The 14074-nt window shown below is 29.8% G+C and overlaps 2 protein-coding genes across 5 annotated transcripts; one reads left to right on the top strand and one right to left on the bottom strand.

Annotated features, from left to right (window-relative positions):
* Positions 1–1495: 1495 nt before the first annotated feature.
* Positions 1496–3873, bottom strand: LOC101510329 (glycerol-3-phosphate acyltransferase 1). The gene is made up of 2 exons (XM_004491282.4): positions 3010–3873; positions 1496–2533 (listed from the first exon to the last, which is right to left on the bottom strand). The coding sequence occupies exons 1-2, from the start codon at positions 3736–3738 to the stop codon at positions 1664–1666; spliced, it is 1599 nt and encodes a 532-aa protein (XP_004491339.1). The 5' UTR covers positions 3739–3873; the 3' UTR covers positions 1496–1663.
* Positions 3874–7493: 3620 nt separating this feature from the next.
* Positions 7494–13712, top strand: MAPK3 (mitogen-activated protein kinase). Of its 4 annotated transcripts, none has more exons than XR_189460.4 (11): positions 7494–7943; positions 8870–9278; positions 9649–9776; positions 9906–9965; positions 10703–10852; positions 10934–11089; positions 11268–11467; positions 11577–11678; positions 12198–12346; positions 12445–12634; positions 13212–13271. XR_189460.4 is itself a non-coding variant. In XM_004491285.4 (11 exons), exons 1-11 carry the CDS (start codon positions 7929–7931, stop codon positions 13274–13276), a joined length of 1524 nt encoding a protein of 507 aa, XP_004491342.1. In that variant the 5' UTR covers positions 7494–7928; the 3' UTR covers positions 13277–13712. The 4 variants fall into 4 exon arrangements, 3 of the variants coding, with proteins under 3 accessions (XP_004491342.1, XP_004491343.1, XP_012568647.1); XM_004491285.4 differs by having other exon boundaries at positions 12545–12634; positions 13212–13712; XM_012713193.3 differs by lacking the exon at positions 7494–7943 and adding an exon at positions 8355–8537 and having other exon boundaries at positions 12545–12634; positions 13212–13712.
* The last annotated feature ends 362 nt before the right edge of the window (positions 13713–14074 follow it).

Raw genomic sequence — 14074 nt, forward strand, 5'->3', positions numbered from 1 at the left:
TTTCACTTTTTTAGTATTTTGTTGCAAACTAATTGTATAAAATTAAATCTCTCAACTATTTTTAATTAATACATTCAACTTTGATATAAAAAATTCATTATTATTTTTTAAATATAATATTAATTTCATTGATATTTTAACTATTAGAAGAGAATTCACTCACTTTAATGAGAATACAGATAAATAAAAAACAGTCTAGAATGAATAACGCTGTGTTACTATTATTACTGTATCATTGCTGCTGACTGTATAGTTGCAGGATATTACCTTGTTAATATTTATTTACGCTAGATGACTTATTAATATTTATTTATCACTATCATGATAATCTGACTTTAATCATTTCCTGTTTCATTCCCAGTCCATGTCATTTCATTTTCATCGGTCACTGTCGCACGCTGTTTCTGTTCGCATACTTACGGTAGTTTTACAATTTGACTTTCAGTTTATTTATAACATACAGATATATTTAATTTTCTAAATATATGATAATTGTTAAAATTTTGTATTGGAACTAGAGAGAAATTTTTAAATACTTTTTCACGTATAAAATTAATGTTGAAGTTCTATTTACAATAACTGATGTACAGCAATATCTTGTAAATAACTTGTGTGACAATATATTAAATAACAAACTTAATGAAAATAATTTTGTCTAATGAAGTCTTAACAAGAATCTGTTTTGAACATTTTCAAATATAAATACAATCTAATTAATTTATAACATTTGAAATTATTACAAAAATATAAATAAGATGCTTAGTGTTTTTTAGAGAATACCACGCCAATAAACAAGTTTATAACTCACGTATTCAACAAAACGTTTCACAATGGTACAAAACAAAAAAGACATCAAAACTATAATTATTGGTTACAACTATATATATAAACATTTTAAGTTTATTTTTTCAAGATTAAATATAATAAAAATAGATTAAGAAATAGTTGTATTGCTTTTTTATTAACAAAAAATGGAAGTAGTTTTTATTGGATTATATATCTTAAATATACAAAAATTATATTAATTTTAAATGAATTATAGGAACAACATCTCAAAGTTACTAACTAAATTGTATTTTCTCAAATTGAAACAGTCAAGTTTACTTACATAAATACAACTCATGAACTCATGATGTCCTTGAATCAATAAGATTAATGTGTCTATCCACTTATCAACGTCAATCACATAAATTTATCATTATATAGAGCAGAAAGAACATACAAAAAGATATGATTATGATATGTACGTTTATACAAAATTTATTAACTTTTAAAATATGTACACGTAGACAATCAACTTAGAAAGTACGTACATGTTAAAAACGTATATAATATAAACCACATTCTTTTTAAAGAGTGAATTATTTATTATTATTATTATTACTATTTAATAATTAAAATAATATTAATAACTATTATACAAATATGATTTGAATTTCGTCACTTAAAACTACAAAGTCAATTTTTTAAAATCAATAATATAAATATAGATGAATATGCAAAACCCTCTTGTTCCCTTCATATCACAATTCATACATGTCATATCCTCCATATAACAAATTAATTCAAATAACAAAATAGAATATAAAAAAAAAAAAAAAAAAAAAAAAAACTAATTTCAAACTATTAGCATCTAACTTAAACTTAACATTTTTTCTTCCAATTAACTTTGTTGAACAATTCCTTCATTCCCTGCTAGCATCATATACTTATCCTTTCTAGTAAAGTTAGTACACTCAAATCCCAAAGCATCACCCAATTTTTGTTGTATATAATTTGCAACTTCACAACTTGACTTCCCTTCACTGCATGTAAGTTCTTTAGGTACCTTCCCAAGTATTTGTATATGATAACTAGGCTTAGGATTCATCAAGAAAAAGAAAGGGTCTAAACATTTCAAACCACTTGCTGTTGTCCCATAAAACATGCTAACCTTTGTATTCATTGCCACAGGCACTATCTCATCTGCCAACTCAGCAAATAATGAACTAAACCTTAACAAATAAGGTTCCCTACAAGTTGTTCCTTCAGGACACACCACTAAGTCACCTTCCCTTAATAGCTTTTGCATTGTTTCACCATCTTTATTTCTGTCCCTTGTTAATCTCACTGTTTTAATTGGTGCTATTAACTCAGAAACTTTGCTTAAACTATAAGTTACTGCTATTAATGGCTTGAATAATGATGTGCTTAGGAAAACAGGATCTAATAGTGTCCTATGTGTGCAAACAAACAGAACACCTTTTTCTTGTTCTGTTTTTTTAGGGACATTGCCTTTCATTTTTATGTCTAGACCACTCCATATTCCTAATGCCAAAGCCCATTTGTAAGGAAGCAAAATACCAATAAGGATTCTATAAATTGCTAAAATGATTCCAATTGGTAACCATATGAACATAAAGAGTGTTGATGAAGGTGTTGGCAAAAATGCTAATCTTCCATCATGAAATATTAATGGTTTTGGATATTTTTCCCTTGGCATCTCTGACTTTGGATTATTCTTGAATTCTTCATTGTTTACTACATAAGCTTCCTATCATTATCATGCAATAGAATTTATTAGACATAATAATTTACTCATCAACATAATTATTAAAATGTGTACTAAATTATAGATTTGTACTATGTTTGTTTGTTTATGTTGTTGTACTAAATAATATTTAATATACCAAATGAGGAAATAATAATGTACTACATCCTAAAAAAAACACAAACATGTTTTATAGTCAATTTTTTCCAACTCTTAATTTATTACTTTTTATGTTTAAATAGTATTTAATAAGAGATTTCAAGTAAAAAAGTCAACAACGCTGACACATGTTAAGAGTACATCACAAATAGTTTTATAGAATTAGAGTCTATCGGTAGTTTTTAAAAAAATAAACTATGAAGTTTAAATAAAATGACTGTGATTTCGTCAAACTCTATGTGATTTCAAACATACACTAAGATATACTAGTAGTAGTTAAGATTCAAAACATTGGAGCTAACATCAAAACAAAAACATACCTTGCAAGGGGAAATGAAAAGATGGTCATGCAAAGTTGAGCTTCCAATGCCAATATCAGGTTTTCTATCACCAAAATAATCTTTGAGTGCTCTATGTTTCACAACTAAGCCAGAACCATTAACAAAACCACTGAAGTATCTTCCAACAGTGTGCAACTCTGTGCCTATAACATCACCAACACTCAAATACTCTTTCAAAAAACCTTCAACCATAACTCTAGGCACACTTGTGATAACAACTCTAGACCCTGCTGAAGCAAAAGCCTCATAAGCTTGTAGATTAAGATTCTCCAAATAAAACTTAGGTAAAACAGCCCTTGAAACACTTTCCATGTCCTTAATTCTTAAACCACAGAAGGTGATAAAAGTCATCACCTTTATCTTCAACTCATGATCCAAAATCAAGAGTAAAGGACAAGACATAAGCAAGAAAAAAGCTCTAAAAATGCTGCCACCTTCAAAAGCAACAAGCATGAAAAAAGGGAAAAATGAATGTGACCTTAAGAGGACTCTATGAATGTCACAAACAAGTGTTTGTGACCCTCTACCCTCTAAATCACATTTTGTTATACTAGGAAAAAAAGAAGCTTGATGGGGTGGTTTAGATGAATGATATCCTAAATAAAAACCATAACTTTTCATTTTTCTTGCAGCTCTATAATATGAATTAGCAAGCAATTGGTATAAAACCAAATCTACAAGCCTTAGAAGAACCATTGGAAACATCATGCTATTTCAAAAAATTCAATCTTTTTTTTTTAATTTTTTTTTATGATGTTTGAGAAAGAAAAACAATAACAAAAAACAAGATTGAAAGAAAATTATAGTAGGAGTTGGAAATGTGTAACTTTGTGGTGAAAAGCAAAGTGTGAAGATGAATATTTATAGAGTGATTGATGAAGCATTTGGTTAACCACACAGTTGGCATTAACTTCACCTTTCACATTTTGAATTCCTATTAGATTTTGCTTTTTTTTTTTTTTTTTTTTTTTTTTAGCATTTGAAAAAAAATTTATATCATGCTAGTGCTTCCAACATGTTGCCAGATAGTAATTAATAATATTTTTGCTTGGTTACTGACATTATATTCATTAGTTAGGTTAAAATGTTGGTGACCGCCTTAGAGAGCATTAGTAATATTTTTGAAAAAATAAAGTTGGACCAACACACACTTTATTACCCATTTTAAGACAACATTCGAATACAAATTTTGATATAAAAAAAATACAGTATAAAATATAAAAATCGACGTATATAATACATGTATTAAGATAAGAGAAAATATATTATATTTTTATATATATTATCTATATACGGTTACCAATTTTTAATTTTTTTTTTATTTTTAAATATTGATGTACATAGGCGTTTATGTGTATAGTATTTTTTTTCTTTGAATACCTAATTTCATCAAACATAGTCTCATACCAAATTTATTCATTTTTCTCTTGAAGTTTTTTTTTACATATGGGCCAAATAGAAAGTTAGATCACCCACATCATTGCATCAATTGACTTTTTTTTAATAAATTATTTTTATTATCATATTTGGTCAAAATGTTCCTTCCAGGTAAACTACTTTTTGTCTTTGACTCATAGCTACTTCCATTGTAGACTGTCACAGTTTGACTTTGGTTTGGTTATTTGTTTACACATTCCCAAGTTTGTTATTATTGATTATACTAGTACTCCTTTTAATGGATCGGTTAATAGTTATGGTTTTAATTGCTTAACTAAATATGTTAAAGGTAATTAATTACACTTATCATGTGGATTTTTTTTTATTTGAATTGAGTATTTTCATTAATTTAGAAGTGAATTGATACATAATTAAGAGCTTAAGCAAAATCATATAGTTTTAGAGTAATTTTAAGATTATTAAAAATTAAAAATAAATATATATCTCAATTTAATAAGTGTGTGATTGTCATTTTTTTCACCTGCATCATATACTTCTAATTTCAAGTACACACAATACACATGATGAGAAATTCTATTTGATTTAAGAAATTAAACAAGTTAGTTATATGTCACTTCTATTTTAATGAAACCACATAGTATTTGTGACATTAATATTGTGATAATTATGCTTGAGAATTGAGAAGCATCTGTGTCATTTCCTACAAGTACTAGTTATCCTTAATTTATGTCATTTCCTACAAGCCCTGAACAAGGTAGGTTAAGGCAGAGAAAACCGTGATAAAAATTTAATGACATGACTTTGGTAGAAGAATTCATGTCATCTTCATTTAGTGGTTTGGTAAGCACATAATCATTTGATATTGCTGTTCAAATGCACAATGTTTGCATGGACACGTTAAGAAGATTCACGAATCTATGGTTCTTTTTTCCCTCTCTTACGTTTCTCTTGCGTGACCAAATAAAAATACATAATATTTTTAGTAAGGTGTGGGGTGATTTGATTTTTAAGGAATGTCTTTAAATTAAAATAATATTATATGATGGGCTGATCCGGACTCATGCATGTTTTTATAGTCCATCCTATATTATATTTATCGTTGTTGTGTTTTTTATTGGTAAACCAACCAATTGTTAGCAAATAAAAAAATATATATAAATTGACTAAGACACATATATACGACCAGAGTAATAGAGCATCCAACCTTTGCAACCAACCACATATCGTTAATTAGTTTAGTTAGTAAAAAAATATATTTAGTTGATTATGGTTTAATTATTTATTTCCCCTACATCTAGCTATTCCATGAAGCTTTTCTAGACGGTTGAGAAACCAAAGGAGAAAATCTTCACATAAGCGGATGAGCAAACACACAAAAAATAACAACAACAACAAAAAAACTCACAAATTTATTGAAGGTCGACACTTCATACCTAATCCAAAATAACACAATAAAATATTTTATTACTTAATTTGTAAATTTTATATTGTCAAAATGGTAAAGTTTAAGATTTAAGGTTTAGAAAAAATTATAAACTCTCGTAAAGACACACCTGTTCAAGTCCTCAAATATATATCTATATAACTAAAATAACTATAGGAGTAAAAAGATATTTCGGGTTCTTACAAAAAAAAATATGTGGGACATATTAGGCCATGATAAAAAAAAAAGATTATGTTTAGTTATTGACAAAAATAAATTGGATTAATGTAATTCCTGAACCACCAACATGTCATTAAACCATATGAAAAATTGATGATATATATCGTTAAGCCGTTAATGACGTACATGAACTTTTTATTTATGTGATCTTTAACAAAAACAACATAACAGGATATTTAATCTCTCATTAGAAAATTAAATAAAAAAGAAATCCATACAAACTTATGGTTACAGGTGAAAACGAAAGTGGTGGAAACAAAAATCCTTTAAATGCAAATTTACAGTTCCTTTTTGTATTTATGTTTTCAAATTGCAGTTTCTTTCTTTTCGATGATAATTTCAATGACTAAAAATGTCAATTTTATGTCAATAAGTAATTAGTGTTATGTTTTTTTTTTTACAGAGGGACCAAAAATATCCCTTAACTATAATTAAAATTATTGTAGTAAATAAAACACAAAGCATCTCTTCATATTTATAATAATTCTCCACATTTTTGTCTTTACACCATCTAATATAGGACTTGAATTGAGTGTGTCATTTGGTACAACTATTTTCTATTCTTCTAGCACATACCATATGAGAGTTTCTTTCTTTATTATTATTTTTTTGTGTGCAAAATTGGGTCGAAACTCAAAAAAGAAACTACACGTAAAAAGAGACATTTCTAAACCTACAAACCCAATAGATATCATAAAAAATGTACCTATGAAACTTATTTGGACAGTGCAATATTACAATTGAAAGAACTTAAAGAGAGACTACAGTCAACAAGTCAATTAACCCTTTTATTTCTCTCTCTCCAAATAGGTTGGATCTTGAACATTTTAGTTGAAACTTGAAAGTCGTATCTATTAAGCCGAATAAAACAAAATCATTCCATTGAACTTGCAATTGCCTATGATCATATCAATGAAAACTTTGAACTTGCAATTGCAATACACCTACATATTTACACGCAGGATGTCACATCCATGGATCCTCCTTAAATACCTTTTGATCCACCTCCCAAATCAGTTGGTCATTGTACCATGAATGTTTCTTTATCTAGCCTTAATTTTTTTTCTTTTGTATATGTTTTATCTCTTTTGTAAAAAAAAAATATATATACATAAAAACTATAAGAACATAATTAAAAATTCAATAAAACTACTTAATGGGCAAATTAAATCAACATTTTTTTTACAAAAAATACAATCAACTATGGAAAAAAATTGCTTTTTATTATTACGAGAACTTCATTTTTGGGATTATCATTTGTCCTTCAGAAAAATGATTTTGACAAAAAACACCCTACCCTTTCACAAAATAAAATAACACATATGTGTATATATTATTATTTTTTTCACAAATATTATATATTATATATTATTAAGAATCTTGAGTAAAAAAAATTAATATTAAGAATTCTGCATCGGTAAGTATATCTAAAAAAAAGCTTCTAATTCAGAAAAAAAAAATCTCTCAAATTTTTTCAGGTTTTGGTTGTTACTCATTTGCCTCATAATCTGCAACATTAACAAACGTGCTTTTTGGTAGAAGCTAGGTTGGTACACTCTTCACGAGTATGAGTGAGCTTTTGTCACCAAGTTGTAGTCTTGTCCCTTCAAAATCGTGGGTTGTTGTTGTTGACTCTGCAACTTGGTGCGGTTGGTATTATTGGAATTGTAACAAGGGTGCATGTGGGGTTTCCTTTGGATCCTATGTTTCTTAAAGGGTTTTGTTGTAACCTTTTGATTGTTTGAGTTTTTTGTGAAATTGTTCTTCATCATCATCTTGACTCAATAGAACAGTTCTTTTGTGTGGAGATTTTGTAATTGTAGGTGTTGCCATAGAAATGGAGAAAGGAAAGGTAGTTTTTTTTTGTTACCTTCATGTTTATAATTTTAATTTCCAAATCCCTATTCAAAATACTTTAATTGCTTGATAAAAATCATTGCTTTTTGTTTTCTTTGTTAATAAAAAAATCATGGCTTTTTCAAGTTTTTATTTTCTTATGTGAGTGAATGATGAAGATAGTTACTTAGTAAGGTACCCTTTTGAGAAAAAAGATAAATTTAACTTGATGGTAATAAAAAAATGTTGTTTTTGTTTTCTGTTGTTGTTGGTTGCTTCCATGAATTTTTCAATCCTATGAAATGAATTTGTTTTGTCACGTGATATAATTTTTTTGTCCTATGTTTTTGTCATTATGAAAGATGATAACAGCATCATTGACAAGATCTTATTTTTCACCATATTTTTTTGAAATTGTTGAATTTTGCACACTTCCTCTTTTGACTTTTTTTTTTGAGGTTGTTCTCTTCATCTCAATCTACCCTTGTACTTTTTTCTTTCTCTTTATGTACTTTGCAAGCATTAGGTGCATCCTACATGGTTGACTATTTAAAAACATGTTATGAGTTGGTGAATGATAGAAGGAACTTTGAATTGGAGAAAATAAAAGGTTTTGTTTGGTCTTGAATTGAAGATTGATTTATCTTATGAATTTTGATATGTTTAATGGTTTTTCTAAGTGCTAAAGCTCCATAGTGTAGATTCCATCAAACATACATGTTTGTATCATGTCTATCTTTATTCATGAGTTCTAAGATATATTTAATATAAATAATGTCCCTTCATAATATAGAAAGAAAATTTATCTACTATTTTAGTATCTATTGTGAAAATATGTTTTTCATTTAGTGGTTTAGCTTGATTTATCTACATTCTCAGAATATCAAATTTAGGCTTGCCTGATTTTGCTTTGTGAAAATCACTTTAATTTCTTTGCTGCAGAAATCAATGGAGATGGATTTTTTCTCAGAATATGGCGACGCCAACAGGTATAAAATTCAAGAAGTAATTGGAAAAGGTAGTTATGGTGTTGTTTGTTCGGCCGTCGACACTCTTACTGGTGAAAAGGTTGCGATAAAAAAGGTTCATGGTATCTTTGATCATATATCTGATGCTGCACGTATTCTTCGTGAGATAAAGCTGCTTCGACTTCTTCGACATCCTGATATCGTTGAAATTAAACACATTATGTTGCCTCCTTCTAGCAGGGAATTCAAAGATATTTATGTTGTTTTTGAGCTCTTGGAGTCTGATCTGCATCAAGTCATTAAAGCGAATGCCAACTTAACGAAAGAGCACTATCAGTTTTTTCTTTATCAGTTACTTCGAGCATTGAAGTATATTCACACTGGTATTCTTCAATATCTAATTGTTCCTCATTCACAAATTATTTTATCTGAATGTACATTTTTTTAAACGGAAAAAATTAGTAGTTAGTTGTTCATAATTTTACCGAGGATTAAACCTCCACGTCCACCTGCCACATTGTGTTGCTAATGGTTGTATGCTATGTTTGTTGTTTTCATAAATTGTAATTGAATTTGAAACTGCATCGTTCCTCAGCATTTCTTTTAATGAAAATGTTAGGATTTTGTATATTATCGTATATCGGTTTTGCCAAATATTTCACTAGCTCAGTATTCCTCTTGTATTTTGTTCTGCTTACCAACACGAGTTTTCTGGCATTGATTTTGATATCTTTCATCTAATACTTATTACAGCTAATGTCTATCATCGAGACCTGAAGCCAAAGAATATACTGGCCAATGCAAACTGCAAACTTAAAATCTGTGATTTTGGGTTAGCTAGAGTTGCTTTCAATGACACTCCAACAACTGTATTTTGGACGGTATTCCATTCAAATATTCTCATTCTATCTTTTCTCTAGCTGTGTGTGTGTGTCTCATATCAAAAGCCTTGATAATGTTACTAACGTAGGGGCATATGTTTTCTTGCTTTATTGAATATGCTTGTATAGGATTATGTTGCTACAAGGTGGTATAGAGCACCAGAGCTCTGTGGATCATTTTACTCAAAGGTATGGCTTTTTCAAGATTCTTTCAGAGATCTTTTTAGTGGGTGAGAACCTAAATATGGTACCATACACCTAATACGTGATCTTTAGCTTCATGTGTAGATATTGCATATCAATCCATAAATAGAAATTATATTTTGACACACAAATTTTGACCACAATTTGAAAACGTAGTTTAAATATGTGATCAATTACATTCAAAAGACGGCTAATGAATTTAACACAGTGTCGCAACTCATTGATCATCCATTGATCAAAATTAACCACGATTTTGAACATCACTACTCACGATTTTTAGGTGTTCAAATATACATGATATCAATTGACCAACCAAATTATGTTCAAATATATATGATTTTTAGGTGTTCACTTCAAATATACATAATAGCCATTAACCACAATTTGTATTCAAACATACACCTGGAAATTGTGGTTAACCAACGTTCAAATTCGTGATTAATTGTGTTAGCGAATGGTTAATGTGTTGTGATACCTTGTTATATTCATTAACCTTCCACTAAACGTAATTAACCATGTATTTGAACTGCGTTAACCATCTAAATTATTGTCAAATTCGTGAGTCAAAATAACACCATTCATTCACAATACATGTTTTCTATCCTCTTCTTTCCCATCAATAGCTAAATGCATGACCAGATTTGCTAATTCGTACTCCACTAGTTATATTATCTCTGTGGGATATCTCTTCTGATGAGCTAACACCAAGTTATCGACTGTAGTATACTCCGGCAATTGATATTTGGAGTATAGGATGCATCTTTGCTGAAGTATTAATAGGAAAACCACTTTTTCCTGGAAAAAGTGTTGTCCATCAGTTGGATCTGATCACAGATCTTCTAGGGACCCCCTCACTGGATACTATATCTCGGGTAATTTATTTTTCCTCTAGAGAGAAAGTTAACTGTATTGCTTATGCTTTTTTCTGGTGACAATCTTCGAATTGTATGCAGGTACGTAATGATAAAGCAAGGAGATACCTAACTAGTATGAGGAAAAAGCAGCCTGTACCATTTGCACAAAAATTTCCTAATGCGGATCCTTTATCACTACGGCTACTGAAAAGGTTGCTCGCCTTTGATCCAAAAGACCGGCCTACTGCTGAAGAGGTTTGTTATTTGTAATCTTTCCTTAAACACTTATTTTAGTCATATAATTAACTGCTTCTTGAGCTTAAGCTTTTGATTTGGACAATACAAGGTATAATAAACCTTAGAGCAAGTATTTGGATATACACGAATATGTTAATGACTTGTTCAATCATTTTGAATGATTTGGTGTTGTCAGGCATTAGCTGATCCTTACTTCAAGGGACTCGCAAAAATTGAGAGGGAACCGTCGTGCCAGCCCATTACACATTTGGAGTTTGAATTCGAAAAGAAAAGAGTAACAAAGGGAGAAATTCGAGAGTTAATTTTCCATGAGATTTTAGAGTACCATCCTCAACTAAATGATGGAACAGAGAGAACTAATTTTCTTTATCCAAGGTTTTTTGGTTTATTTTCAACTACTTATTTTTTTCCCTAAAATATTATTTATTTGTTTGTTCTACCCTCTTACTCTCTCCTTACTTTTCATTGATCATATTCTTTGTAGTGCTGTTGATCAATTCGAAAAGCAGTTCACCCATCTTGAGGAAAATGGTGGTAAAAGTGATCCAGTTGTGCCACTTGAAAGAAAACATGCATCGCTTCCCAGGTAATTTATCAGCGTCTCTTTGGATTTCGCTTGTCATTTGTTGTAAACTATGGTCCTTAACAAAAGGTACAAGGTATTGAAAAAAAACCAAGTCCTGTCTTGATTATTATTGAATAAAGACAAGGTTTGAAATGAGTTTATATAGAGTGACACTTCTCACCTTACAAGTTGGTTTTGTAAGGATGAGTTAGACATAATATAAAAATCTAATACAAGGTACTTATGGTATTATCATAATATAATATTAAAATTTAGATAGAATTGGTATTCTATAAGGAATGTTGAATATACTCATTTGAGATGCATTACGATTATGCATATGCAAAAAGAAACTGGTACATGCAACTGACTACTGTGATGCAAATTAGTTCTGATTTAATCTATTGAATGTTTCTACATAGCCTGAGATAAAATCAACCAAAATATGGCTGCATTTGCTTCCATGTGTGTTACTTCAGTTTCAATTCACAAGGATCATAGTTGTACTGATTTATTTTTACCTTTTTGAATTATTTACAGGTCAACAATTGTACATTCAAATATGACACCTCAAAAAGAGCAGTCAAATATTGACTCCTGCAAAAACCGGCAAACAACTGAGGAATATAATACAAATTCCAGAGATACGGAATCCAGCGGCATTCGAGGACTACAAAGAATTCCACTTGGTATGTGATCGTTATCTTCATCAGTTACTTCAATTTTTGTGCATTATCAGTAAGACAGTTTCTTCTCCCATCCTCTATGTTCTTAAATACACATTTAGATTGGCCAATCCGGACAAAAATTGAGGACTTTTAAGAAAACATGGGGGAGAAAAGAAGCTCACTATCAGTAATCATTACTCTTAACGCCAATATTTTCAGATACACCTGGTAAAGTTGTTAGACCAGTTGTTGAATATGAGCGTGGGAGTTTTGTCAATGATGCATATGATTCCAAAACATCAATGAGAGGTTCTGTTCTTCCTTCTCAATCTATCTCCCCTGACTTTATTATCAAATATCTAGAGAAAAGTGTGTACAACTACCTTAAATTTTATGACTTTTAGCAAATAGACATGCTTATCTTTCACTTCAGTTCAAGAATTGTATGAGGAGATCAATGTTGTCGATAGCGGATGGCAAAGTATGGCAGAAGAACAAAAGTCTGCCATATAAACATGCCATTGCAGCCTATGGCACTGCCATGGCGTACATTCCTTCACAAATTGCCTATGGAACCATTTATATAACAATTGTGATAATGAATAATGAATGAGAACAAAATCAACAAAGTGAAACTGGTGGAATACTGAGATGGATTTTTTAATACTTCATAAATTATATTGAGCATAAAGTTTACAGTAGTTGTACATTATTTTTCAATAACTAGTTCGGATGACTCGTATTCTGACTTTAGCAAATTACCTTTAAAATACAACTCGGAATAAGAGTCATCTGATCTTTATCCAATTGTGGTAATTCATGACTGCAGAGAATCCAAATCTTAGTTTGGTCAACAATAGAAGCTAACAAGGGTGTGTCTTTACAGGCAAAACTTACCCAACAATGTTGAATCAAGGCCGAAATAGCATCAGATTTAACCATAAGTATTGATACCAACCAAAACGAAGAAGAGCAAACAAAGATGAACAAGACGATTGAATAGCCATCGACATGGACAAAACTTGATGCAATCTAAGGCTCAGCATTATGGTGAGATTTAAGTGGTGCCAGCCACAGCTCATGCAAAAGATGGACATGTTCATGACAAGGATCTTCTAGAAGTTTTTCTTGTGAATAGTTCGACAGGGTCGGGATCCTCTAACGGTGCGTTGTGTAAATTGACAGGGTTGAGATCCTCTCCATTTAACACAATGAATATAATCACTATGTCTATTTCTCTCAAAATGAAAATGTTCATTAAAAATAGCATATCTTAACTCAAAATGACATGAACTAGTGCTTTCTCTTAAAGAGCCAGCTTTCTCTTGTCATATACTGTAAGCTTTGGTTACAGCTATCAATAAACTGTAGTTAGTTCTAAACTTAATCCTGTCTTTTTTTAAGCATTCTCTCTCTGGCTTTGACAATGAGATGATTAATTAATCACTTTTGGCCACTTAAACTGTAAAGTTTATTTTTATGGTGGATTATAATCTTGAATCATGGCATAAAAAAATTATTGACATTGTTTTTTTTCTTCCAGATAATCTGAACTTTATAGCTGATTAGTAATTAAGTCCAGCTATCTACTCCAAATAAGTTTAAAATAAAATCAATATTATAAGAAGAAACAAATTAAGTCAATTTATATGCCTAAATGGGGTGTTACCTAATTTTTTAAAAAACTTCTCTTTTAACTGCATTTTTCAATATCAAATTGATTATAAACGTTTTATGTATAAAGTAGTT

This window comes from Cicer arietinum, chromosome 2, assembly GCF_000331145.2.
Source record: "Cicer arietinum cultivar CDC Frontier isolate Library 1 chromosome 2, Cicar.CDCFrontier_v2.0, whole genome shotgun sequence".
NCBI lineage: Eukaryota > Viridiplantae > Streptophyta > Magnoliopsida > Fabales > Fabaceae > Cicer > Cicer arietinum.

Coding starts and splice junctions, on each gene's coding strand:
- MAPK3 (XM_004491285.4), top strand. Junction 9,966..10,702: donor GTGGATCATTTTACTCAAAG/GTATGGCTTTTT, acceptor TATCGACTGTAG/TATACTCCGGCAATTGATAT. Junction 11,468..11,576: donor ACTAATTTTCTTTATCCAAG/GTTTTTTGGTTT, acceptor TATTCTTTGTAG/TGCTGTTGATCAATTCGAAA.
- LOC101510329 (XM_004491282.4), bottom strand. CDS start 3,738: ATGATGTTTCCAATGGTTCTTCTAAGGCTTGTAGATTTGGTTTTATAC. Junction 2,534..3,009: donor TTTTCATTTCCCCTTGCAAG/GTATGTTTTTGT, acceptor TGATAATGATAG/GAAGCTTATGTAGTAAACAA.